Below are 26,579 nucleotides of genomic sequence, written 5' to 3'. Positions count from 1 at the left end.
ATGATAATTGAAATCTGATTATGACCATATACAGAGGAAATTACTGGGGACAAATGCTTCATTGTCCTTAATTATTTATGCCTTGCCCTATAAACCAGACTCTAGACTGGACGTAAATGTCATGATTTATAGGACACAGCACCCTGAGTACAACTGACCTTTCTCCAAAGATGGAAGGATTAGCTCTGATCCAGAAGCTCTTTCTGTGTTACCCAGAGACCTTTAAAGAGTATCACTCTCATCCAGTGTTTTCACTGGTTGTATCACTACTTGAGAAGATTATATGTTAATTTCATAGATACAGAGTTCCTGACCCGAACTTCAGAGGAGTTCATGGATATTCTGAAATTAAATTATGTACATATGTTCATTTTCCTACGGAAGAGGAGTCAATAGCTTCTATGGGATTCTAATAAGGGTCTATAAACAAAAATTGCCGAAGTATATGAAAACCTCTTAAAACACAAAATGCTCCTCAAAGATTTTCTACTGGTCTCAGAAACAGCTTGGAGGAAGCAAGACTGCAGATTGTCATGTAGAGACCATAACATCCCTTCATTTTCTGTTCCATAAGAGAGGTAAATTGCCAAGACTACCCTTTTAATGCACTTCTATTAAAGAGCTATAAATATTCTCAAAGAACCAACAATTTATTGGTCAATCTGAGGTCCCCAACCAACCTGCCTACTTTCCCCACTCCCCATTACTTTAATCATAGGGAATCACCATTTTCGTAAGTCAAAGCAGTCAAGTATCAGCAATGTCACATGGTTCAGATTAATACTTTCTATCAGTTTGCTATTTTGACAATCCCTCTTCACTATCTCCTTGTGGTAGGTCCCACATAGTTGCAATTCCTCAGGCTTGAGTCATTTCCTTTCTTCAATTAAGGATACAACTCTGTGTCCAGGCCTGAGAAGGTGAGATTTCTCCATGGCTAAAGCTCCAAGACACAAATATCTATAAATCTATTATTTTTGAAGATATATATGTGCTAAGGTCTGAAACATGCCTCCCACAATTCATGTGTTGAAAATTGAATCCCCAGTGCAACAGTGTTGGAAGGTGGGGCCTTTTGGAAGATGTTTAGGTTGGGAGGGCTCTGCTCTCATGAATGGACAAATGGTACTAAAACAAAAGGGTTTGTGGGAGTGGGTTTGTTCTCTTTTGTCCTTCTGCTCTTCTGCCATGTGAAGATATACTGGTCGCCCTCTCTGGAGGACACAGAAACAAGGCACCACCTTGGAACAAGACACAGAACCTTCCAGCACCTTGATCTTGAATGTCACAGCCTACACAACTGTGAGAAATAAATTTCTGTTCTATATAAATTACCCCATCTGTTGTATTGTTACAGCAGCATAAAACAAACTAGGGCAGGGTGTGTATCCTAAATGGTCTTGTCTTTTCCTAGCTGTGAGAGTTGACAATTTGGGGTCTTATAATGAAGCCAACCCCCAGTGAATAAGCCATTGTTTCTATCTGGCAGATAAGAGTCTATCCCCTTAAAAAATAGTTTACCTTTGGAAGCATTAATGTCAAGTAAATGAAGCAGAGAACTGAAACTGCTAATTCTGCAGATGCAGTGCTGAGCAAATTAGGGACTCTGACATATTTAACATTCTCAGTAGTCACAGACAGCATTTACCCCTAGTACAGCTCATAGCTCATTGCTTCTAGCAGGACTGTTTTCATATCTGAGTTATTTCATGCTGATGTGCAGTCACTCTGCTATCCTGTACTAGAGGGACAAATTAAGGTTTTTCTTATTCACTGTGATTAATGAGACTTTGCTGTAAGCAGAGAAATTAAATGGGTTCTTGCTTAGTCACACTACCAGACTTCTGTCCAGGAAGTGAAGTGTGGCTATTCCATATGCATACTACAATTCAAACTGAGGTTGCACGAAACCTGGTCCCTCCATAACATCCAATTCTTTGCCCAAAACAACCTTCAAACATGCTCAGATTTCTCCATGTCAAAAATGAAACAACAAATTTTCTCATGAAATTGCCCTCATAAAAGGGGCTAATGACACCCTGATCACCAAAGTGCTCTTCACTTATCTTATTAGTCTTTTCTCTGTAGCACTTGGCACTGTTGATCCTTATCCTCTGAAAAACCTTCTCATCACCCTTCTTTAGTACACTTTGCTTTTCTGATTCTCCTGTTGGCTCCAATTTCTAACGCTCAATTTATATAGTTTCTCTTCCTCGGCCTCAAGAATTTCCTCAGTTTCTGTTCTCAATCTTCACCTGAGTAACTTGATCAAATGTTACTTTGCAATGTCATACGAACATCTGAGTACAACCTTCAAACTCAGTGTTATCAAAACAAAAAGTATTGCTTCCCTCTCCACCAGTTGTTCCTCCTACTGTGGTACTTCAGTTGATAACTGCCATTATACTGGTTGTCCTAGCTGAAGACATCAGAGCTATTTTCAGCTCCCTTTTCATCTCTTACAACAGCCACCTGACACCCTAACCTCCTCCTTAATGTTCTGATCACTGATATTCTAGTCCTGGCCATGTATCTTGGACTATACAACAGTCCAAGTCCAACTGGACTTCCCAATTGTCCCTCTCTGGATTATGGCAAGGGAATCCTGCTTTTGAATCCAGGGAAGCTTGTTTCAAATCCCAGCTCCAGCCCCATTGTGTCACTGGCAAATTTATTTGCTGTCTCTGTTCTTAGTTTCTACAGCTGTAAATGGGGTACTTAAAATATCTACATCATGGGTTTGTACTTATAATTAAAACAATGTATAAAAAGTGCTTAGAAGAGTTCTGATCACTCAACAATCAATAATAGTTATTATTAATTGTTATTGTCTCATTCACAAAGTTCTCCCTATCTACTAGTTGCAAACATCCCTTAAAAACCTAGTGCATATTTTTGAGCCAGCATGCAAGAGTTAAATGTAGAGTATTTATCATAGGGTAGTTTACAAAGAAATTGTCATCTTCTACACAGTGTAAGAGTTTGTTATTTAGGTGTGTCTTGATTTGTTTGCTTTCTGTACTTTATATTAATTTTTTTTTTTTTTTTTTTTTTTGAGACGGAGTCTCTGTCACCAGGCTGCAGTGCAGTAGCGCAATCTCAGCTCACTGCGAACTCCACCTCCCAGGTTCACGCCATTCTCCTGCCTCAGCCTCCTGAGTAGCTGGGACTGCAGGTGCCCGCCACCACGCCTGGCTAATTTTTTTTGTATTTTTAGTAGAGATGGGGTTTCACTGTGTTAGCCAGGATGGTCTCGATCTCCTGACCTCGTGATCCACCCGCCTCGGCCTCTGAAAGTGCTGGGATTACAGGCATGAGCCACTGCGCCCAGCCTCTGTACTTCATATTAATCTTAATTCCTTGAATATATATTGTCAGAGCCTTTGGTGGGAGGCCATATCTGATATTTATCTGCTTCCCCATCACCTTCTAGCATGATTTGGAGCTGACAATAGACATTAATAAATATTGTTGATGGAGCTATGACAATAACTGAGCTTGCTAGCTCCAACATAAAACATAGACATACATAAAGAGAAAAATAAACCCAAAAATAAATATTTTTAACAACTAATCACAGGAGAAATCTAAAAGATGCTAGCATCAGCTTTATAATCTTTTCCAATTGGGAAGATCAAATAATATAGCCTGAATCCTAGTAATAGCTGAGTCATCATTTTTCTCATTCTATATACACAGAAGGCAGATTGCTATATACTAGATTTTTTTAAATGTTATTTCCCATTACATGAAGGGGTGAAAAGGACTATGATGTGTCCAATTGAATATACTAGTTAGCGGAATCATGGCTACTTGTTTTAAAAGGAAATAGCACATTTCTGTCTTTAAAAGAAGCAAATCCCTGTCCTTGAAAAAGGAATAAACAAATTAGAGAAAAATGGTTAATATAAACAAAATACAAAATTCTTGCAAAGTGAAGATAACTACACACATGTAGGTAAAATTACACTGTGAAAATGAAGCCTGGGAGGAGTTAGGTATTCAGAAGGTGTACATGTGGAAAATACAGTATAGGATGACTTAGTGGAGATTATAGATACAGGGAAACACAGAAGTAATTGAAATGTTCATTGAAGATACTTTGGGGATAATTTAGCAAGAGTATTAAATGCAAAAAATAACTTGCGAGTAGTTCCTACCCTCAATATTTTCAAATATGGGACTTGCATATTTGGAAATGGCTGAAAGTTTTAGTCCACACATATAAAGTGATAATGATTACTCTTATTTACACATGTATAAAATGTACAATCACGTGTTACTTGATGATGAGAATACGTTCTGACATATGTATCTTTAGGTGATCTTAGCATTGTGAAAACCTCACGGAGTGTATTTATACAAACCTAGATGGTGAAGCCTCCACACACTGAGGCTATATGGTATCGCCTCTTACTCCAAGGCTACATATCTGTACAGCATGTTACTGTACTGAATACTGTAGACAATTGTATCACAATGGTAAGTGATTATGTACCTAAACATGTTTAAGCATAGAAAAATAACTGTAAAAATATGGTATAAAAGATAAAAAATGCTACACCTAAATAGGGCACTTACTAGAAATGGAGCTTATAGAACTAGGAGTTGCTTTGTGTGAGTCAGTGAGTGAGTGGTGAATGAATATTAAGGTGTAGGACATTATTGCACACTACTACATATTGTATAAACACTGCACACTTAAGCTACACTAAATTTCTAAAGAAGTATTTTTATTTCTCCAATAATAAATTAAGCTTAGCTTACTGTAACTATTTTACTTTATAAATGTTTTAGTTTTTTAAATTTTTGACTTGTAATAAGACAGCTTAAAAGACAAACACATTGTACAGCTGAACAAAATTTTCTTTGTTTACATGTTCATTCTATAAGTTTTTTCCATTTTAAAAATTTCAATTTTTTAAAAAACTTTAATCTTTTTTGTTTAAAAACTAAGACACAAACATACACATTAGCCTAGGCCTACACAGGATCAGGATTATCAGTATCACTGTCTTCCATCTCCACAATTTGTCTCGCTGGAAGCTCTACAGGGGCAAGCATGGAGCTGTCATGTCCTATGACAATAATGACTTCTTCTGGAATACCACCTGAAGGATCTGTCTGAGACTGTTTTAGAGTTAACCTTTTTTAATATGTAGGAGTATGCTCTAAAATAAAGATAAAAGGTATAGTATAGTAAATATACAAACCAGCCACAGTCATTTGTTATCATTATCAAGTATTAATGTGCTGCACATAATTGCATGTGCTATACTTTTACACCATTGGCAGCACAGTAGGTTTGTTTACACCAGCATCACAAACGTGAGAAATGCAATGTGCGACAACATTATGATGATAGGAAATTTCCAGCTCCATTATAATCTTATGGGACCACAATGTACATGTGATCTATCATTGACCAAAACATTTTTATGTAACACATGACTGGATGTTATAAAAAATAATATTTTTGAAATGTTTGAACTACTTTCAACTACACTATCCCATTTGATTCCTGAACAAATATAAAGACTACAGAGTTCATTTCTACACCAATCATTCTATAAAGAAAGGTTAGTGGCAGCAGCAGTGGCCCATCTGGAGTGGTTACTGTGGAGACAAGTTTCCAAGCTGGTGGGATAGGATTCCAGCCCTCCGGGCTGTAGCTGCAGCCACCCAGCCATCCCTGTGCTCTCAGAGGCCCAGGAAGCCCCCGTCCCCACACAGGCTCAGAAGTGCCTGCTCCTGCTGCATGGCCTCTCCCTGCTCCTAGTGCCTGCTCTGATTTCATAGCAAAGTTGTGGCCCTGTCCAGGTGATGTCACAACACAGCCGAGTATGTACACACTCAGGGCACTGCAAACATGCCAGCCCCCTGCCTCCTTGGCCCCCTCTGAACTTTGGGTGTCAACGAGCACAGGAGGGGGACCAAAGGGGGCTGATGATGGTTCAGCGCAGGCCTGCAGGTACCCCTCAGCATGGACAGCCAGGGTGCCATGGATGACATGTTAATGACAGCAGGAGGTAGACAGGCTTCTGGGTGGAAAGGGGTGGGTCCCCAGTGAAGCCCCACCTTCAAGGCAGGGACAACCTGAAACCTGAGGGCAGGGCTGTTAGTTCTGGGTGGGGTCCCAGGCCCAGAGTGAGAACTTATGGTGCTTTTTCCAGGCCATCTGTGGCTGCTAATAGGCCAATCAGCATACACTTTCTCCCTTCCGAAGCCCATAAAAACCCCAGACTCAGCCAGACTCAGAGAGTTGAGGGACAGCTTGCCTGCAGATAAGAGTTATCCATTCCAGAAGACTGCAGACTCAATGGGATGATTTGCCTGCCAATAGGAACTACCCACTCTGGGTCTCCTCTCAGCTGCAAGCTGCACAGATATGGGGATGACCTGCCTCCAGATAGGAGCTACCCTCTCCAGGTCTCCTCTTGCCTGTGGACAGGACCTACCCACTTTGTGTCTCCAGACCTGTACTGTTGCTCAATTAAAGCACCTCTTTGCCTTGCTCACCCTCCAGTTGTCTGCATACTCATGGATCCTTGACATGGGACAAGAACTCAGGATCCACCAAATGGCTGAACTGAAAGAGCTATAGCACAAACAGGGCTGAAACACGGCCCCCGTCCCTGCTTGTCATGTTATGGGTGACAAGAAGGAGAGAAGAGCTGTGGCCCTTTGAGCAGCCCAGACCTTGGGACTCCCCAAGCCAAGGCTGTGACAAACTTTTTGGGGCTCTGCAGTTCCTGGCGTCTCCAAGCTTCCATGTGCCACCACGTTTCCCTAGTCCAGACACAGGTCTGTAGTGGCTCCTGGAGCTGCCCCACCAGCATTAACAACCAGTGTGCCTGGCTGTGTGCAATGGCTGGACCCCAGGCTTGCATGCTCACACACCCTTTGCCACTTTGGTCCTGGCTTGCCCTTGGCAGGCATGGGATCCAGGCCAGTAGGACAAGCTGAGCTCAGCTTGCCAGGACAAGTGGGCTGAGCGAGCCCAGCAGGCTCAAGTAAAACTCAGACAAAGCATCACCAGCTGCAGAGGCTTCTGGCTGGAAAAGCAACACCCCAAGGGTCCTGTGACATTAGGGTTATCTAAACTCTCCGTTCTGTCTATGAATTTAAGAAAAGAGCATTCCATAAGAGATTATCAAGCTGAATACTACAAAGTTTTCAAACATTTATGCAAAGTTGAAAAACCAGTAATGATAATGCCCATCAAAAAAATAGAAGTGAAACATTAAAATGCTTGGTAATGGTGAGCCAGGAAATTCTCTGTGTTATTTACTGATTAAAGCCTTTGAGTTCACTTTTATTTAACTCACAAGTCCTATGCTTAAAGGATAGATCTGCAAGGGGAGAGACCACCGAGTTTTCTTGTACATCTTCTGCTCATTCTTTAAAATTGGTAGTAGCTGAATCAACACATCCCTGTGTGCTGATTTTTTTTTCCTTGGTGCTGAGAGGAGAATTAATGGGCTCCAAAGGGAGCTGCCTCTAGTGGTCTGATTTGAATTCTTCAATGTTATGAGGACAAACAGACTTTGAAAGAAGAAATGTGGAGTAATATTCAAGCATTTAAGTGACTGGATTACAGGAGAATTTATGTTTAGTGTTTATATGTTAGAATCCTATTCTGGAAAATAATACATTTGTATTTTTGAATAATAACTATAGCTTATAATATCCAGAACTGATTATACTATTGTATCCTGGGAATTATTCTAAATATTTTTTCACGGATTAACGAATTGAATGCCATAGGTATTATTACTACTGATAATTATAGTTGAGAAAACTAAGGCAGAAAGCAGTAAAGCAGCTTATTTGAGGCCAATTAATAAACAGAAGTGTCAGAATCATACCATGGCAACCTTAACTAGTATGCTTCCTGTCGAACACTGAAAGTGTTCACTAATTTAAAGTGAAAGTTTTCTTCAGTAAATATATTTGAAGAATCAGCATTCCCTAACTATGAAAAGAAATTGGAATAAATTCCAGAGTTAAAAAATAAAATAAGTTACCAAATAAAATATCTATTCAAGAAAGCCAACTAAAGTGAAGAAGATTCACAAAAGTGAAAATTGAGAGAGTATGTGTCAACCCTCTCATTTTAATGATTAGAAAATGAACTACCAAAGAGGTTTAATTAATTTGCTTAAGTCATATAGGTACATACAGGCAGAGCAAGATAACCACACATATGTTAGTATTTCTAGTCCAGTGACCATACTCCTGTACCATCATTCAGAATTTTAAATCCTCAACTTTCTCTAATTCAATTTATTGCCTGAGAAGGCAGAGTATGGCATATACCTTCAAAGTTAACTGTTGAATTATTAACAAATGGCCATCTGCCCTCACTAATCTATTGAACATACTGAAGAATTTATTGAAAAGGCTTGTTGCTGTGATGTATACCATATGTGAAATACAAACAAATGTAAAATGAGAGCAAACTTATATCCCTTGACTGGAAAAAAAGACAGTTATTACATAAAAATGACAACTGCTATATCAAGACCAATTATACCAACCAGTTTATGGCTTACTCTCAAGCCAGATTTCAGGAGAAACAGTAACTACTAACATTCCATTTTAGACCTACGTAATACTCTAGCCAAGGAACAGTAATCTCATTTCTTGCTTAACCACACCACTGTCATTGTGGAAGCCTGGGCTTACTGTATCATGAAATTGAAATATGTGTACAACACACACTTTTGCACTTTTGTACACAGCAATGATAAGGAGAAAGGCAGGACACGGAAAGATTTATTTGCCTTAGTGAAACAGTGTTGGATTTTGATTCTGCAGATGATAGTCTGGTAAAGGGAAGAAATACTAGAGAGACGAGAGGGGCAAGGGAGCATATCTCTGTATAATCACTATTTACCATCACACACACGTGCATGCGCATACACACTAGGCTGTTAGCTAAATTTGTTTATACATTGCATTCCTATGTGAAAAGATTGCTTGTGTTTTATCCCTTCTCTTTGGCAAAACCATCCTACCAAATATCCGTTCTTGTTCATACATGGTTAGGGTTAGATCGATTGGAATCAGTGCTCTATTAATGAAGTAGACTTCTAAAGAAGTACCATTCAATTTTTTCCTTTCAAAAGTAAAGACTAAATTATTCAGAATTGGTTTCCATATTTTAACTGGTCAATCCAATTTTCCTTCAAGAATTGCATACTTTAAACATCTCATACTGCACTGACTGAGCTGGCCAGGTGCTCTGTATTTAAATATGTCCAATTCCATTGATAAAAGTAAATCTCTGTCTATAAAACATATAACCTGACTTATATAAGTTGCTCATGCAGTCCTGTTGTAAAAAAAAGAAAATTTAAATTACTCTTACTCGTTGATAGAAAAAATCTTTACGTATAAATCAAGTTTTCTTTCTGATATTGTCATTCAGGCATTTATTTAACAAATATGTATTAAATACTGAATATGTGTCATTAAGGCAAGGAGCTGAAAATTGATGGTGGACACAACTCAGATGACTCCTTCCTTAGTAGAGTTAGAGGAAAGAAGGGCAAACAAACACATCAAAGGAGCCTAAAGACTAATATGAATCTGCAACTTTTATACAAACCACCAAGGGAAAAGGCAATGTGCTAAAAGACCATAATAAAGGGATTTGACCTAATCAGGGAGGTCAAGGAGGGCTTCCCTGAGGAAGTGACACCAGCTGAAATCTAACAGACAAGTAGCATATATTTCAGGCAATGTTCCTGGGACAGGAATGAGCATAAGAATAACTGCAGGGAAACAGGAGCATGTGGTACATTAGACAGGAGCATGTTGTACCTTAGAAGGAAAGAGAATGATTAGGATGGAGCAAATGGCCAACACTTTCAAATGCTGAGAAGTCAAGTACAGTAAAGACTGAAAATGCCCATTGACTTTGGAAAAGTAGAGATGACTGGGGATGTTAGGAAAAGCTGTAGCTATGGAATGATGGTGACAGCAATTGGAGAAGATTGCAGAGTAAATTCCATTTCTTAATCAGGAACTTACTCTGCAATCTTCTCCAATTGCTGTTGAAGCTATTGAGTGTAGACAAGGCCTTAAAGAGAGAATGTTGTAGCTGTCAGGAGGTAAGGGATTAGAGATTTTTGTTGTTGTTTGTTTTAATGAGGTAGTTTTATGAATTTGTTTGAAAATGTGGTAATTATCAGGAAAATAAGTAGATTTACATGCAGTTGTAAGAAATAATACAGAGATATACCGTGTACCCTTTATCCAGTTTTCCCCAGGTGTAAAAACTGCAAAACTACAATCTGTTATCACAATCAGAATATTGATACAGTCAAGATACAAACCAGTTCATCTCTACAAGGATCCTTCATGATGCCCTTTATGGCCATATGTGGCCATTGCTGATTTATAGAGACACAATGAATATTTGTATGTTAATCTTGTATCCTGAGACTGGGTTGAACTCACTTATTAGTTATGGGATTTGTGTGTGTGTGTATTCTGTAATCGTCTATGCAAATAATCATGCCATCTGCAAATAAAGACAATTTTATTTCTCCCCTTCTGGTGTGTATGCCTCTTCTTCCTCTATATTTCTGTTTATTTTCATTTACTTATTTATTTTTTTTTTTTGAGAGGGAGTCTTGCTCTGTTGCCTAGGCTGGCGTGCAATGTTGCGATCTTGGCTCACTGCAACTTCCACCTCCTGGGTTCAAGCAATTCTCCTGCCTCAGCCTCCCGAGTAACTGGGACTACAGGTGCACACCACCACACCTGGCTAATTTTTGTATTTTTAGTAGAGATGGGGTTTCACCATATTGGTCAGGCTGACCTTGAACTCCTGACCTCATGATCCGCCCGCCTCGACCTCCCAAAGTGCTGGGATTACAGGCTTGAGCCACGGCGCCCAGCTTCTCTATACTTCTTTATTAAACGAGCTAGAACTTCCACAGATATATTGAATAGAGGGTGAGAGTGGAAATTCTTGCCTTGTTTCTGAACAACAGAGGAGAAACAATCAGGCTTTTATGATTAGGTATGATATTAGCAGCAGGTTTTTTCATGGGTGATCTTTTATCAGGTTGAGGAAGTTCCTTTCAATTACTAGTTTTCTGGTAGCTCTTCATTATGAATGAATGTTGAATTTATTAAACAACTTTTTCTACATCAATTAATATGATTATATAATTTTTCTTTAGCCTATTAATATGGTAGATTACCTTGATTAATTTTCAGATATTGAAGCAGCCTTGTACTTCTGGAATAAATTCCACTTGGTCACAGTGTATAATTCCTTTTATATATTGTTGAATTGTTGAATTCAAAATATTTGCTAATATTTTGTCAAGAATTCTTGTATCTATATGTTTATGAAGGACATTCGTTTGTGGTATTTTTTTTTGTCTTTGACTTGTTATTAGGGCAATACAAGCTTCATTAAATGATTAGGAGACTGTTCCCTCCTCTTCTGTTTTCTGAAAGAGATTGTACAGAAATGGTGTTGATTCTCCTTTAAACCTTGGTAGATGGCACACGGGATACAGAAATACCAAACAGCCCCCTGCCTCCTCTTCTATTTTAAACATTGGTAGAATTTTCCTGTAAAACCATCTGTGTCTGGAGATTTCTTGTTGGGAGTCTATTTAATTACATACTGGATTTTCTTAATAGTGCTAAGGCAATTCTAGTAATTTATTTCTCATTTGGTGAGTTTATGGTTTTTGAGGAATTAGTCCATCTCATCTTCATCTAAGTTGTCAAATTTATGTGTGTTGAATTTCTCATAGTATTCCCTTATTATACTTTTGATGTCTGCAGGGTCTTTGGTGATATCTCCTGTTTCATGTATGGTACTGGTAATTTGTGTCTTCTGTCTCTTTTCTTTGCCAGGCTTGTAGAGGTTTGTCCATTTTATTTATCCTTTCAAAGAAATAGTTCTTTTTTCATTAATTTTCTATGTTTTTATGTTTTCAATGTTATTGATTCCTGCTTTTACCTTTATTATTCCTTCCTGGTTTTAGGTATATTTTGTTCCTCTTTTCCTAGGATCTTTAGATAGGAGCTTATATTCTTGATTTGAGAGTTTTCCTCTTTTCTAGTATATCCATTTAGTGCTATAAATTTCCCTCCCAGAAATGCTTTAGTTGTGTCCTCCAAAATTTTATATGATGTACTTTCTTTGTAAATCAGTTTGAGATATATACACCCAGAGACGTATGTGTGTGTCTGTGTGTGTGTGTGTGTGTGTGTGTATGTTTTCCTGGATATTTCCTATTTGACCTATGGATTATTTATTTAGAAGTATATTGATTAGATTCCAATTGTTTGGGGATTTTCCTCTTAACTCTTTTTAATTTTTAGTTTGAAAATACTGTGGTCTTAAAATAGACTTTGCATGACTTCAAATATTGTTAAATTAGTTGAAGTTTGTTTTGTGGCCCAGGTTTTGATTTATCTTGGTGATTATAAAAGAATGTGTATTCTGCTGCTGTCGAGAATAGTGTTCTATGAATGTCAATTAAATATTGTTGGTTGATGATGTCAAGTTTTTCTACATCTTCATGGATTTTCTGTCTGTTGTTTTATCAATATTAAGAGAGGAGTGTATCTAATGATAACCTGAAATATGTAATTGGAATGTATAGGCACACATCATATCAGAAGCCAAAATGTAGTATGGACATCAGTCAACATGACATATTTGTGCACAAGCTGAACGTCAGCCTTGAATACATGTCAAGAGGCATGGAAAAAAGAGGACACTTTTGATAAGTACTAAATAAGTGGATTCAACAAACTGTAATGACCAGTAGAGTGTGAGATGCAAGGAAAATGAACTTAGGAATCACTTGCAGATTCTCAGTTTGCATTACTGCATGACTGGAGGTAACATTAACAGAAACACAGAGTGCACTGAAGGAAATATTGTTTGCAGGGTGGGGTGGAGATACAGAACTCAGTTCACGTCATCTTGAGCATAAGATGTGTACAGACTATTCAGAGATGTCTAACAATAGGCTAGTACTCAGCAGGAAAGGCAGATATGAAAAGGGGATTTAGAAACCATGATTTAATTAATGATCCTCAAATGTAAACGGCTTGGAGATTATCCAGGAAATGTAAGCAGAGTAAGAAAATAAAGCAAAGACTATGATCCTGCTAAACTCAAATGTTAAGGATCAAAGTGAAAGAAACAAAGAGAAAAAAAGAAGAACAAGCTGTCAGGATGGAAAGAAGAAAATTAGGAGTAGAGTATAATTTAGCTCCACGAGTATTTATTAATTGTGTAGTGTGTGCTATGCACTGTGCCGTGAAACTGGCTTTTATCCTCATCTAGATGATACCCTCTTCTAGATGTAAACATATCATTTCAGTACAGTGTGGCCAGCTCAGTGACAGACATATGCTCGAAAGCAACAGGACCACAAAAAGGGGCACTGCACACAGTCCAAGAACGTGAGAGGAAACTTTCAAGAAATGATGACATCTAAGCAGAGTCTACAAGGAGAGTAGGAGTTAACCAAGAAAGGAAAGACAGGAGGAAAGTCACGCCAGAAAAAAGAAACAACATGAACATTAGCAAAGGAGCCTGGAGCTCAAGAGAGAGGAAAGGATCACCTAAAGGAATGGTCAGCAGGGCTGAACTCTTGTAAGAGAAAAAATAAAATCAGATTAAAGAAGGCCCTTTGACTTTGTCACTTATGAAGTCACTGGTGACCTCTGCTGCAGTAGCTTCTCTACGAAATCATGTGAACATAAATCAGACTACAGTGAGATGAGGAATGACTGAAACAATATGAGGTTCAGGAATATGGGCAGGATATTTTTTCAAGGAACTTAGTGGAGAAGAAAATAAAGATGGCATAGTTGAAGCAGGCAAAGGTCTAAAAGACTTGGTTTTGTGATCAGAGAAAGTTAAAGACATTTATAAGTTGTAGAAAACAAGCCAGAGTGCAGAGAAAAGGTTTTAAATTGTAGCTTACTTCAGTCAATTATACACACAACAAATATTTGTAGAGCATCTGCATTCTTCTTGAGCAAATCATTCCAACATAGAAACAAACAACCCTCCATCACAGTGTTAATATCATGTTTTAAATAAACTTGAGAAACAATAAAAGCCCATGGTAAATAGCACAAAATATGTATGTGTCTCAATTCTAAAGCAGCTTAATACTTCTAACCATAAATATCTTAGCATCTTTGGCTCTGTCGTATTTATGTAAGCAATGCCACAATTCAATATAGCTATTCAGTGTAGAGGTTTACTTTGTTTACTTCAAGAGAAATAATTTTTTTTAATTAAAAACATTATATTGCAAAGACAATGGTATGAAATGATTTGTCAAGATTATTTTGTTTTAATTATTACAAATACCAAAATGCATATTCAGTATGCAAGATATAAAAGCACTATACAAAAGATGCAAAGTAGTATATGAATTCCCAACTGCATATCAAGTCTGCAAGATATAAAAGCATGATACAAAAGTGTAGAGTAGTATATGATGGTTTAATACTTGTGTCAAAGTCTACCTTAATATTTCTTAGCATTCAGAGACAGAAAACCAGCCAGTTAAAAATGAAAGAACACAAATAGTCTTTAAATGATGATGAGGCCTGGAGTATTCCAGAAAGATTGAAAATGGCCTCTCATGTTTTCAAATTCATTGACTTGCAGAAATTTAAGAGTGCAAATTAACTTGAAATCATTTAATACTATTCTCCACACCCCACATATAAAATTCCCTTTACTTCACAATCCTTGTCTGGTATTGACAGAACGCTTATGTGAGAGAGAGCCTTATATTTGAGAAGTTGTCCATTTGTTCTACTGCCTTTAAATTTGCTCTACAGCATTTAAATTTGTCTCTGATTATTCCCAAAATATAACCCTCTGTAACTCTGCATTCAAGACTACATGATTTGTATGTAGCAACATTTTAAACATCAAAATGTACTTATAATATGTGCACTTTAAGCGTATTATTTGTCAGACTACCCATTCCCAATTTCTTCACCCTTTTTTTTTTTTTTTTTTTTTTTTGAGATGGAGTCTCACTGTCTCCCAGGCTGGAGTGCAGTAGCACGATCTCAGCTCACTGCAACCTCTGCCTCCAAGGTTCAAGTGATTCTTCTGCCTCAGCCTCCTGAGTAGCTGGGATTACAGGCATGCACCAACAGGTCTGGCTATTTTTTGCATTTTTAGTAGAGACAGGGCTTCACCATGTTTGGCAGGCTGGTCTTGAACTCCTGACCTCAAGTGATCCACCTGCCTCGGCCTCCCAAAGTGCTGGGATTATAGGCGTAAGCCAACACGCCCAGCCCACCTCTTTCTTGTATACATTATTTCCATGCAACTCCCTTTTTTCAGATGCTTTCTAGTAATTTAGTGATTTTTTTTATCATCTCAGTTAAACTGAATACAAATTTTCAAATGTGGAAGAGTAAAGTAAGATTCTATCATTGCACATGGTGAGTATTTTTTAAAAACAGTCCTACCAACAGCTTATGTTTAAGTTATGGATGTTATAATACCCAGAGATTTGGCTACATAAACTACAACTAACCCAAGTTTTCCCTATTTCATTTCTGTATTTTTTAATTTAAATATAGAACTGTAAGGATTTATGTATTTTTCCATCTCGTTAAATTTGTCCCAAAAGTCCAAGTCCATTTTGAACGATAATTTGGCAAACTACCATATTAGTTATCCCTCCAAGACTTTGATCTTTTACAGATCTGATAGGTATGTTTTCTACGTCTTTATACAAGACATTGATAAAGTTAAATGGAATAGGCATATGAAGGAAATTTCCTATATGCAAAGAAATCTTATTCCTAGGTGACACTGATATATTCATCGAATTTTTAAACAGTTATTTATTCAGCTACAAATCTGGTCAGTCTATATTCCTATGCCTTATACACAGAACTTTATTAGAAACCAAGGAAAGTATTTACTTAAAATTGAGACAACATGACTTTTGAAATCCATTAATCCTATGAAAATAAAAAAGGTGAATCTACATTGCTTGCTTTATGATAACTATTTTCTAGGACTCTAAAATCAGTATCAGTTTGCCAATAATTTCTAGAAATCTGTTAGGGATAGATATAAAGCTTGTTTTTGTATGTTCTTCAGAATTTAATTCTGACTGTTCAACAAAATTTAAATAACTGGCTAATATTTCCTACATATCCTTTTCCCTTTTAAAATTATATTTTTAACTGGAAGAAGATATAACAATGTCCCCTGGCCCCACCCCCATTTTTCTGATCCTACTCAGGACTGCTTCATGAAAAGTTTTAATAAAATAAATATCATTTATATGTGATATTAATTTTACTTTATTACCTCATATAAAACTGTTGTGTTCCCATGGAGAAGAGGTCCATAGCAGATATAGGAATGTCCAACAACCCAGCCTAAGTCAGAAGCTGCCCACCACACCTAAAAAATAAGATAATAAAATGCATGTATTTTATTCAGAGAATGTCATGTAATGTAAATTTAAAACCGTGATTACCTCTCCTGGTTGAAGTCCATATATGGAAGACATTGACCAGTTTAGCATGACAGCATATCCCCCAGTAGGCCTAATCACACCCTAAGGAGAGAAAAAGTGAAGTTAAAATCAATAAACAATGTGTAAAAACACACTCTATCTTCATAGCATCCACTTTAAAAGTTCCTGGTCAAAAGTATTTTATATATTAGCTACAGGTTACTTTGGCTTTTATAAAATTATCTTTGAATCATTATTTCTTTGGGTCCTTCAATAGTCAACACAAAATAATTTGTCCTCATTAGTGCCATTTTTAGAATCCATTCTCACATAACATTATTAGTCTTCTAAAGAAAACATGATTTCACAAAATTACATGCAATACAAACTTTTCTAATGGCACTACACATTATCAACACTACATTTTCAGACGTATTTCCAGAACAAAAATTAGTGTGAAGAAAGGTAAAATGGTTCAAATACAGACTAACATAAGGACCTCTATTCCTTAAGATGATTAAATAATAGCAGCTTTGAGGAAACGAAGTCATATTCTAACTGGAATCTCATTACAACGCTTCACTGAGGATCATGCAAGCACACTTTAAAGCTGAGCAATTCTTTAATTATGAACTCTAGAACTCTTAGGGATGAATTCCAGTGAGTTGAATCTAAGGTTAAAAGATTTGTCTTATATTGCATTTTGGGCAAAAGTAGGGATCATTATATCACTGTAGCACAGTTTTTACAAATCAGTTTCAAGTAGCTTTCCCCAACACTGGGAACAATTCAACCTCAATGCAAGATTAATATTTTAACACTGGGTACAAATGTCACCATAAATAAGAACTAATGGTAAATTTAATAATTAAGTTCATTTATTGTTTTAAAAAACATTAATCATCATTGGCCCAATAAGACATAACCGAGTGAATACTCAGAATAGTAGGTGAACACCTGCTAAGAGATAGAAGGTATATTCCACTCACATGTATTTTGAAGCATCTTTTAGTACAACAATTATAACTGCTCTACGCAAAAAAAAAAAAAATTGTTTTTTATGAAAGGGCAAACATGGATCTAATCAATAACTGTGCTATTAGTTATGCTTTTTGGCATAGCTCTGCACCTTAACACACATACACAAATAAGGAAAATGAAACAGAAATTGACTTTCCGTTAGTTACTAAAATTGCTGCTCTCCTCAGGTGCCACTAATAAAACATAGGTATCATGCTGTGGAACATTATTTTATTCACCCGTAACAACACCTGGTCTCTTAGCAAATATCAGATGCAGCGTTGTTGGTATTTGGGAGCTATTTTCTAGATTGTATGACATGGTTAGCATGCAGCTGGCCCTCTCGATATCCATGGAACTATGAGAAATTCTAAGCCCCCTGCCAGTAGGCTTTACACATGCACCTTCCCATGTAAACGAAACAGTTATTTTTCCACTATATCCTATTCTATCGTCCATGCACTTTGCTAGTTTGTTCTATTAAGAAGATCTTTTCCTATGGCTCAACAGATTGATGAATCTGATATTAATCAATTTGCAAACTCTTTATAAAAACTATTCATTTTACAGACTAGAAAAAGTAGTTTTTTTGTAGACAATATGCTGTCCATGTGTTATGACAGATGTGATACTTAATATCAGTAATAATTTCAATTAAAAATGCTTTAAAATTTTCTCTCCATCCTACATGTCCCTGCATCTAGAACCCATTTTTATCACTAACTCTAAATATTATTAAAACTAGGTAAATGTTTAGGCCATATGGTACAGAGGGTAAGATGCATTGACTAGAAATGATGACAAGAAATAAAAGGTGAGGGAAGACATAACTGAGTAGTAATTCAATTGTAAAACCTGAAAGATAAATGTAAAGAATAAGTTGTCAAATTTCTATTTACCTCTCAGATGAGTACTTCTTCAAACAACATTTACCAATGTCACTTTGTCTGTAAATTAGTGAATACTTAAACCCATCTGACCAAAAAAAAAAAGAGACTTAAATATGAGACCATGCGTGAAAAAGCAATTAAAGTTGTAAAGACTAAAATTTAATATCTCATTAACAATATTATTTCCGTAGTTCTAGCAATTATTGCTTTTTATTTTAGCCTGTGCTCCTATCAGTCAAAAGGCATAAATATCAAAATAATTAGAGGTTGCTATCAAAGAATCTCATTTAAAACAATTAAAATGAAGCTGAAGGAGTGAGAAGAGCCATAATTTCTGTTTTTCATTAGTCTTTGATACTCACTTTTATTTTTTAAAGAATGAATATGAAAATTTTAATCAAGCATCTTTTTACCATTTATTAATCTAGACTCTAGATCTGCAATTTGGTCTTGCCTCCCAAATGCTCAGATAATAGTTTCAAATTTCCGAGTATTTGATATGGTGCAGAAAAAAAGAAATGCATGGTTTCATATTCTCCAGGTTCACCTTTTGTAAGAGGTTTGAAAGTACAAAAAACACAAAGGTCACATTTCAAGAGAACTTCTTTAGCATAAATATTAATTTGTGACAAAAATAATAAAGCATTTTTGTTTCCTGTTTATAATCACATTTTCCAGGTAATGATAATTAAAATGCAAAAGAGAAACACCATTCAGCCTCTGAAAACACATAAATTATGCTCCAGAAAACAAATCATTATGCTATAACTAAGCAAATTTAGTTGGAAACTAAAAATAGCACTTTTACAGTATATCTGAATATGAAGTAAAAATACTCAATACCAATGCTTACCCCTAAAACACAAACCTTCTTCATTTTAGTCTTTTGAATCTCTATTATTTATTATTACCTTTTATATGTACTTTCTTTTTTTTTCCTTTGAGACAGAGTCTTGCTCTGTCACCCAGGCTGGAGTGCAGTGGAGCGATCTCGCTCACTACAACCTCTGCCTCCCAGGTTCAAGCAATTATCCTGCCTCAGCCTCCCGAGTAGCTAGGACTACAGAGGCATGCCACCACGCTCAGCTAATTTTTTTTTTTTTTTTTTTTTTTTTTAGTGGAGACAGGGTTTCACTGTGCTAGCCAGGATGGTCTCGATCTCCGGACTTCGTGATCTACCCGCCTTCTCCCCGCAAAGTGCTGGGATTACACGCATGATGCACTGAGCCCGGCCTCTCTATGTACTTATACTCTACCTACCTTAAAAGTAAAGTCACTAGATGATCTAATATATTCTCATAAAAATCCTGTAACCTGACGATATGCTGTTCCGATCTTTTGGTAGGATCAGTCATAACTCTTAAAGATGTCTGGGAAACTTGAAAAATATCCAGATGGGACTAGCACTCTGTGCCCTGAATAAAGACATGAAAGTGAATCCTATCTCAGACATAGCAATGGAAGCAATATGAAGGTGCTCTCTTTTGGGAGGGGGGACAGATATAATGTTTATGGTGTTTAAAAAATTCAATCAGTGCAAGTAAAAGTAAAGGTTGAATATTAGTTACTCAGAAATGGGACCACAAAGTTATCACAGATAGTTCTTTATAATTTCCAGCTTACTGAGCTACTTTTGAAGACAAACTCACAAATTGTCATAGATGGGGCCATTAAAGTAAAACAGAAAACATGTTGGTATAAATGTTGTGTGCGGTTTTGGCTGCCACAACTTGAAAAAGAAAAATACAATTGCAACAATAGGTGTTGTAAAAGAGGAGGGAAGCCTGAAGTGTGTGGTTAGATTAAGAATTTGGGATTCTTCATTGTAAAAATGTAAGTTTTCTTTAATGGTCTTTAAATACCTGACAGGCAAATCCCAAAATACTGACAGTAGAAAAGTTTAGAGTACATGACAAAACTTCCTATTTCCTACATTAAGTCCCTCTATCATTTATTTTGTAATAAAGAATCATACAAGGCAAATATATATATATTTAGATATGTAAAATGTCTATTCACATATACACATGAAAATATATGCATGTATCCATGCATGTGTACATATGTATATGCTTATGTATACGTATGTGTATATATATAGATATATATATGTGTGTGTGTCTGTGTGTGTGTGTGTGTGTGTGTGTGTGTATCTATTCAGCCTAACAAGAAACAATAAAGGGGGAAAATAAATTTTACTTGAAGGAAAGAAAAGAAATCCATCCCCAGATGATGGCAGGCGTCAGAGAAAAAAATGAATGGTTCTGATTGTTTAAAAAATCTAACACACCAGCACCAAACCTTGTTTTGATAGTGGTTTGACAGATGGCATCCCCTATTTCTAGAGTAAGCCTTCACCCCTTTTCTAAACCTGAGGAACTCCGACGTCTTCACCAAGAGTACTTCAAGACATTGCAAAAATACCACCTCTTCTGGGAAGTTTCACCCCATCCTATTATTTGTGTTAAATGTCTTTCAGGTCCTCTCTCACAGCCCTCAGGGCCTGCAAACCTCATCAGAGGACTGATATCCCCACCTAGTGCTGTGCCTTCTCCACCACTTTGAGCACAGTGAGGACAACATCTTTGTATCTTCAGGACAGTGTCTGGGGTAGAAGTCATCTTTGTTGACTGTCTAAATGAGTGAACAGTTGAGTGTATAAACCCGTGAGAACAATACAATTATTTTAACAAATACTCTTTGTTCAGGAGAAACCCTTGACACTTGTAGAACTTAGTGAACCTTGAATCTTCTTAGAAGGCATAAAAAGTTTCTATTTGGGATATTTCATCAAACATGAAATATCCTGATACAGGTTTTCAGATGATTCTGAAGCTATGTCCACAGAGGATATTTTGGCAATTGTATAATTTTTTGTCGATCTGAACAACTGTGAGCTAAGGGGCAAGGGTGCAACCAGTTCAGCACTTTAACTGCAAGAGCGTACCACAGATTAAACAAAAAAGTTCACTACTGTTTTTTATTTGACTTTCACTCTCTCTTTTTTTTTTCCTGAGGCAGGAAGTAAATGCACATCACGACAAAAGGCCTTATCTACTACTTTCTGGTCATGCTTTCTTTTCAATCTTTTCCTTTTGATTTCTTTCCCCCTGTTCTCTTTTGACACTGAACTTTTTTCCTTTTTTTTATTATCATGATTCCTTTATGATATCAAACTGAACAAGATAAATATTATAATCACTAAATCTCCCGTACCTAAAAGGACATCTCATCCAGATGAGGGATTCTTTTATCATGTAGTGCTTTGAACTATCTTAAATATAGGCACCCAAACCAAACAGAATAGAAGCCCACAACAAAACAGAAATGTATGCAAAGAAGCTCAGATGTGGTTGCTGGAATATTTACAGCAGTTAACAGATTAACCTGTCATACAGCAACTTGACAACTCCAGGGTTGGCAAATGCTGATATGCAAATATGCCTTAAATATATCTACAAATTCTAACCGAAGAACAGACTGCCTTATGTGCATTTTATATTTGAGAAACAAGCATTTTTAGGCAGAAGAGTTTTATGAGCTCACAACATTATTTTTCCTCATGAAGATCAAGGATTGAGGAAACAAACCATATGATGACATCATATTTATATCTAAATGCTCCATTAATGCATGTGTGTTTATTTTTCCTATACTTACATTCTGTGGATCCCACATTAAGATTTTAGGTACTATTAATCCTGATTATACCTATGAAAAATGAAACAAGAATTGTATGAATAAGGAGGTGTCCAAGAAGCTGACTTACTAGAGAAGTAAGAGATCATTCAACAAATATTCTGCTCTACCTGGGTCAAATTTTAATGTTAGTGCTACAGTGGATCCAAAAAGGGTAATGTATATTCTAAGACTTCAGAGAACATTCATTGTTATAAAAGTAAATTAATAAAAACCAATACATATAAGATAGGTTAAAATAAGTGCCATAAAAACTAGTATCTATAAGATAGGTTAAAATAAGTGCCATAAAGGTCTGTTGGTAATGTAAAATTTAAAGCAATTTCAATCCTAAAGTCCACTGGAAGGAAGAGGGACCTAAAGAGATAACTACCTTCTTTTCCCATTCTGTATGTGTTAACTTTGCAAAGCCCACTCACTCACACAATTTAATCACCAGTCCTGTACCCCAGTGACCTACAAGGGTCTATCTCCAACCCCGTATGTGTAACTCTTGGGCTTAGACTCTCATTATCAACTCTTGACTGGGCATCTTCATGTTAAATGTCCTGAAGACACATCATGCTCAGTATGTCAAAGACATTTAGTTTCCCTAGCCTCCAACCATCCTTCTGATTCTATTTCAATGAATATTCAAAAGCACCCTCATATGTTCTCAAAGTCTTAGACTCTTAACTTTGAACCAAATCTGATTCCTCCCTATCAAGCATGCTGTCCTATGTAAAGTCCCAAACTAATTAAACAGCCTGAAAACTAATTTTTTTTGTCTCCATTGTGTGTAGTCACCTATCTTCCCAACTAAAGGATCACCTTCTATCTTGCATCACCTGTGTTCATACCTAGTTCAATCCCACTAGACTAGAAGGACTGTAGTTTACTCATAGTTGTATCTGTTATCTGTTCTAGCACAGGATGAGCACTCAATACAACTACATTATATTGAGTCAAATTCACTGTGATGCAGAAATCTCCACACAATTAAAGCCCTCTCAAATTTATTGAAATAGATTGTCTCAGGATGGTACATTAGGAGGAAAATGAGGATGATAGAAATATCAAAGGATCTTCCATTTAGGCACTGAAAGGAATCCAGAAAAGAACCTCTCAGAAAAAACTTGGGCTGGGCGCAGTGGCTCATGCCTGTAATCCCAGCACTTTGGGAGGCCGAGGCGGGTGGATCACGAGGTCAGGAGATTGAGACCATCCTGGCTAACACAGTGAAACCCCATCTCTACTAAAAACACACACACAAAAAAAAAAATTAGCCAGGCGTGGTGGCGGGCACCTGTAGTCCCAGCTACTTGGGAGGCTAAGGCAGGAGAATGGCATGAACCCAGGAGGTGGAGCTTGCAGTGAGCCGAGATCACACCACTGCACTCCAGCCTGGGCAACAGAGCGAGACTCTGTCTCAAAAATAAAAGAAAACCTGGAGTAGCTAGGGTCCATCCTTATTTGGAACCACTTTTCAATATAATGCTCTGTGTATTGCTTTTATTTGATTTCTACTACACTGGCAAGTCAGCTTTTAATTTCTGAAAACCTTTTCTTCTGCCACTCCCATAAGATCCCATTCCAGGTCACAGTGAATTTCAGTGACTTAAAGTCTTGAGGTAGCACAAATGTTTTTATAAGATTTCTTCAGGCTTTTAAGAAACTAAATTTTTTTAAAATTAAGTTATACTGTGTTTTCAGGGTCAGGAGTTTTCTCTCATGTTGATACTTTTATATTAGATCATAACTTTGCTGAGTCCCCTCTTATTTTATAGCCAAATGTTCAGTTGGACTCCAGGTGGCTAGTGTACAAGGCAGAACTGGAAAAAGTGGAGGTTGAGAATTATGTCCAGCAGATTATATGGCATGCTTCAATAAATAAATCTTCCGATCTTCAATATGCAGAAATATTTTTCAAGTTACTAGAGTTGTAACAAAATCATAAGGCTTCAATTCTACAATGAAACAAATATCTTCATGTGTGTGCATGTACATATGAATTCAACAAAAATCTATTGATCACCAACTACATACAGCACAATGGTAGACCAAAATATACTAAAACATAACCTGTGTCCTCAGAGAGAATATATTCACCTACCAAAAGCGTTCCTTTTCACAAGCAAGGTTTATATGGAACATCTTAAATTTCCTTTTAAAAAGCTAACTAATCAAATAGAACCACTATTCTAAGATGATTAAGAGACGAAGTTTTCAGAACACTGATGCTACAGTAATCTAACAGTAATAAAGAAGCCACTGTCCTCAAGGATGAGAATGATTATGAAAGTCCCGTCCCCTACTAAAATTCTACAATTCAATGAATATTAAACCACCTAATAAAGATGAGTAAGGAAAATGATACTGTTATCCTTTATAAGGGTCTATGAAGAAACAGTGTTATTTGGAGATACCAGGCAAAAGTGGTATTTGTTGCTATTTGACACATTAATGAATATTGATGCTTTCGACTCTGCTTTGTAAAAACACGTTTCATGGTAAACAGATTTAAAAATCCTTGAGTGTCTTCCATGCTGTAAATCAAATAGTTCAATACTTTGGATAAATTGCCTCTGTTCAAACTGCCTAGGCCAATTCTCAAAATCACATTCATAATAAAGAATTGAATTCCCCTAGATCAAAAAATCAATTATATACTGCGTGAAACTTATACCTCAATTTAAAAGAATAAAAATATTTTATTTAAAATATATATTTTATATAATGTTATTAAACCAACTGATATTCAATCAAACATCTACTAAAGCAATTATATATTTCTAGCATTTGAGACAATTCTGGAAGAAATGAGAGCAAAATATTTGATGTTAAATAATAAATATTTTTATATTTAGCACTAAGCACAAAATCTCTTTAAGATATAAAGTAACTGTGTCAGGCGAGATCACGCCACCGTACTCCAGACTGGGCACAGGAAAAAAAACATAAAAGCAAATGAAGTAACTCTCTAAACTTCAAAGTAACATCTACAAACATTTCCAGTCAGTGATCAAACATTCTTGGTGCAAAGTAAATCTACTGCTATAGATAGTTATCTCTAAGAGAGTGAGTACCTTAGGTAACCCCGTTGTGCCAGATGTGTAAAGAATGTACAGTGGGTGTTCTGAAAGAACAGGAACACAGTCATGTGACTGGGCTTTTGCCATCTCTTCATCCCAATCAAGGTCACGACCTGGAGCCAAAGGAACCGCCTCCTACACAGCAAACATATAAGAATATGTACTGTAATAAGGAGATTAAATCAAGAGAACAAAAAGTAGCTAAATCTATTTAAGTCTGAGCATCTGACTGAAAATCTAGGCCTATATGGCGCTAAACATCAGATTTATGACTAAAAAGTTCCAGTTCATGATTTAACATAAATGTTTATATATAAAGTCCAAAAGTTTTATATTCACTTCAACTAAACTGACAAAAAAAATGTTTCATTTAAATCTAGAGATATCCTTTAGAAATTCAGTATAATGCAGTAATCTTTCCATCAACACTCATAGCTTAAATAACAAGGTTTCATGTTTTTATAGATGTATGTACACCAATAACTTTATAAACTAAGTTTTATTTTTCATAGCCTAGTTCTTTTACTTTGCATTTATTATCTTTACAATGATGTGTCAACTAAGCTATTAAAATTTCTCTTCATACAATGGCTTTTAGGAGTAATACCACAGCTACCTTTCCAAGTAAGAAAACATTAATTCTTCTTCCGGAGTAGGGAAGAATTCTACTACAGATTTTTGAAGACTAAAACTCAGTTTTGAAATTTAGTCAGAGTCTGTGATGTATCTAAAATATGATCCAAGTTTTCCTCCTTCTAGATCATTCATTATTCTGGGAGAAATATTTTTTTTTTTTCTTTTTCTGTTTCAAGAACCAGGCTCTGTGTTGTAAACTTTGTGATGAGTCATGAGTTAAACAGATACACATTTAAAGAAATTAAATAGACTTCTTTAAAAACAGTGACAATGAAATAGCCAGATGGGTGAAAAGCAGGGAAGCGGCTGATGGAAAAGTTACTCTGATGGGGAATTACAGTTATTTAAGTAGAGTTAATGCCCATTAAAAGCCTAGTTTTTTTCTTAGATGTTAGCTGAGCTCAAGATCACACATCAGGAAGTTTATGATTGGTAAACACGTTAACACAAGCACAAGCAAAGTTATATAACACTCAATGAAAGTTAATGAGATCTACTGTCTAGAGATGTATGTAACCATTTCATTAAAGTGATTCCCGAGATAAGCCCAAAGATTGAAAAATTTAGAAAAGACAAGCCACTTCCATTTTCTAGGCTGCTTAATAATCAGGTTGTAAAAACTGTTCATACATTTAAATAGGTACATTTACCAATTAATACTTCAATATAATATCACAAATATGATACCTGTATGAATATATCTGTATGAATAAATACATTTATAGCTAACACATTTATAGCTGAATCGAAGACCC

General features: G+C 36.4%; 1 protein-coding gene across 13 annotated transcripts in view; it reads right to left on the bottom strand.

Moving 5' to 3' along the window:
- Positions 1 to 26,579, bottom strand: part of ACSS3 (acyl-CoA synthetase short chain family member 3) — a 515,807-nt gene that overhangs the window by 135,035 nt on the left and 354,193 nt on the right. For 12 of the 13 annotated variants that reach the window (XR_008650037.2, XM_063615114.1, XM_063615116.1 and 9 more), the window contains 3 exons: positions 25,183 to 25,323; positions 16,530 to 16,610; positions 16,358 to 16,453 (listed from right to left, as the gene is read on the bottom strand). Coding sequence is in view for 12 of the 13 variants with exons in the window: in XM_063615114.1 (XP_063471184.1) it covers positions 16,358 to 16,453; positions 16,530 to 16,610; positions 25,183 to 25,323 (318 nt within the window). In the remaining variant the exon portion in view is untranslated. Of the gene's footprint in view, positions 1 to 16,357; positions 16,454 to 16,529; positions 16,611 to 22,078; positions 22,130 to 25,182; positions 25,324 to 26,579 lie in introns of those variants that run through there. The other variant, XM_063615120.1, reaches the window with a different exon arrangement.

The sequence above is a fragment of the Symphalangus syndactylus genome, chromosome 13 (assembly GCF_028878055.3).
Source record: "Symphalangus syndactylus isolate Jambi chromosome 13, NHGRI_mSymSyn1-v2.1_pri, whole genome shotgun sequence".
Lineage (NCBI taxonomy): Eukaryota > Metazoa > Chordata > Mammalia > Primates > Hylobatidae > Symphalangus > Symphalangus syndactylus.
This window is presented reverse-complemented; position numbering and strand designations above follow the sequence as displayed.